Source organism: Mastomys coucha, unplaced genomic scaffold, assembly GCF_008632895.1.
Source record: "Mastomys coucha isolate ucsf_1 unplaced genomic scaffold, UCSF_Mcou_1 pScaffold21, whole genome shotgun sequence".
Taxonomy (NCBI): Eukaryota; Metazoa; Chordata; class Mammalia; order Rodentia; family Muridae; genus Mastomys; species Mastomys coucha.
The window spans coordinates 134,188,375-134,190,851 of NW_022196904.1; the positions used below are offsets into that span (position 1 = coordinate 134,188,375).

The 2,477-nt window shown below is 49.7% G+C and overlaps 1 protein-coding gene across 1 annotated transcript in view; it reads left to right on the top strand.

Annotated features, from left to right (window-relative positions):
- The window catches only part of Fgf19 (fibroblast growth factor 19), a 4,542-nt gene extending 2,302 nt beyond the window's left edge, over positions 1-2,240 (top strand). Inside the window, exon 3 of the mRNA XM_031384686.1 lies at positions 915-2,240. Coding sequence (XP_031240546.1) covers positions 915-1,214 — 300 coding nt within the window. The 3' untranslated portion in view covers positions 1,215-2,240. The remainder of the gene's footprint in view (positions 1-914) is intronic.
- The last annotated feature ends 237 nt before the right edge of the window (positions 2,241-2,477 follow it).

Genomic DNA, 2,477 nt, shown 5'->3' on the forward strand with positions numbered 1-2,477 from the left:
TGCGGATTATCAGGCAGCTGCCTCTGAGGGGCTTCTCTTCTCACAATGGTAGCAGACTCAACCACCTCAGCATTAGAAAAGCTCCCTGTGCTGCAGGTCAAAGACAGACAGGAGGGATCCCTTTATCCCTGGTCCCAGGCAAGGCTGCAGTTACTACCCAGAAGATGTAATCTAACTGAAGGCAGAGTTTTGGAAAGCTGAAAATGATCAGAATTTAATGTCACTAGTTAAAAGCCAGGGAGACTTGCACACTGCCAGCTTCTGCATGGATATTGCTCAGGCTAAGGTTGGGGTGGATAACTGGTACATTCCAACCTTCTGGAAGCAGAGGCAGGAGGACCCCTGAGAAGTAAAGGTCTCAGAGTGAGACCCTGTCTCAAAAGACACGATGGGCCTGGGGAATTCGGTTTGCCTAGAACGCTCAAAGTCCTGGGTTCAACTGAGCACTGCATTAAACCCAGCTCAGTGGGGCTCACTTGTCATCCCAGCACTTGGGAAGTGGAGGCAGGAGGATCAGGAGTTCAAAGTTAGCATGATTTAGGAGGTATCTGTTTCAAAATGAAAATCCAAGCCTAACATGGTTATTGACGCCTTTAATTCCTGTACTGGGGTGACAGAGGCAGGGGGATCTTTGAGTTCTAGGCCAGCCAGGGCTACATATGGTAAGAATCTGTCTCAAGAGAAGGTTGCTGGATACTTCTGGGATGAGCTATGATCTCAGGTAGCCCAGGCTGGTCTTCAATTCCGGATTTCTTGCCTCCACCTCTCGAATCATGGGATGGTGGTTGAGCGCAGCCATGCCTGGATTTCTGTGTGCTTAAAGGCAATTGATAGAAGAGCACACTGCTGGTTACCACTGGGACGGGACACTGGTGCTTGCTCATGTGCACAGCCTCTTGTCTCTTTTTCCAAAGATTCGATACTCAGAGGAAGACTGCACCTTCCGGGAGGAAATGGACTGTTTGGGCTACAACCAGTACAGATCCACGAAGCACCACCTCCACATCATCTTCATCCAGGCCAAGCCCAGAGAACAGCTCCAGGACCAGAAGCCCTCAAACTTTATCCCTGTGTTTCACCGGTCCTTCTTTGAAACCGGGGACCAGCTGAGGTCAAAAATGTTTTCTCTGCCCCTGGAGAGTGACAGCATGGATCCGTTCAGGATGGTGGAGGATGTAGACCACCTAGTGAAGAGTCCCAGCTTCCAGAAATGATGGGGTTCCGACAGGATGGAGAAAACCCCCCAGGACCCCGTGAACTTCCCCTTAGGAAGCTGTACATACTCTAAGTCTCACATGGGCCCTGTCGTGTTAGTGGCTAGACTTGATCGTGAACCTAAGTTGACAACCTGCCTGGCTGCCATCCATCCGAGAAGCCCCGCTGACTTTGGAGGCGGCTGACATGTGTCTACTCCAGTTCTATTTGAATACCTCCACTAATGGAGATCTCACTCCTGTGAAACATTCTTAGTTTTGAGCCAAATATGTGACTTGGATGGTTTTAGCAAGGCAGCCAGAAGATATGGAGTCAAATGACAAAATTCATGTGTAGAAAGTGGGCTCTGAAGTACATGTTCTCTATATGGATCTCATGGGATCTTAGCTTGCCCCTTTCCCCACCCCCCCCAAGTGTCTCCTGGCCAGAACTAATGAGGTTACAAATTTGGAATGAGGGACAACCTAGAAAACCTTGGGAGCCTTGCAGGATGGTTTTAGGATTAAGAATTCCAGCTAACCACGTAGCTTCCCCTTCCTCCACTTATAAATGTCAGATGGAAGTGACCTTTAGCTGAGTGCATAGCCAAGCTGCCACTTGTGCCCCAGAGCTTGTCTTGGTCCTGTGACTCCAGATTTACAGGGCCCGGATCTGCTCCCCAGACCCTTCCCAGAGTTCACCTGGGCTCTCCAACCCCAGAGCAGGTATCTTATGGGCCATCCAGTTGTGTCCCCGGCTCCAGGCTCTTAGCCCTGGTCACGAAACATTGTGAATCAAGGAGTCTGCTGCCTGTGTGAACCTGTACCCCTCATTTACGAACAAGCAACAGGATTAGGAAGCCGCAGAGCCTGCAGTGGTAGCAGGGGAGCTGTGGAGTCTTTCCCAGGCACTTACGTGGCAGCGTGATATTTATAAGTAATTTATTGTGTGTGCGTCTTCTATTTTCTTACTTTATTTATGCCCCAGATCATATTTATGTACATGACTTGTTTTCTACATTAAAAAGGAGTTGGTTTGTATCAAAAGTTATTTGTTTTGTTCCAAGTGGGGTGCAGAGAGGAGGCACAGGAGGGGGCCACATGGCTGTCAGGGGCTTACAGGAGGCCTGGTGCCTTTGTTGACAATGGGTGGCTCCCATTCTGGCCTCTAGGACCTCTCATACCCAACCTCCAGGTGAGGCCAGGAGGATACAAGAGCTTGTCAGAAAGCCTCACCCACCATTGGCGTTTGCCATTTTGGGACACACTAGTTGATGGGAGTGA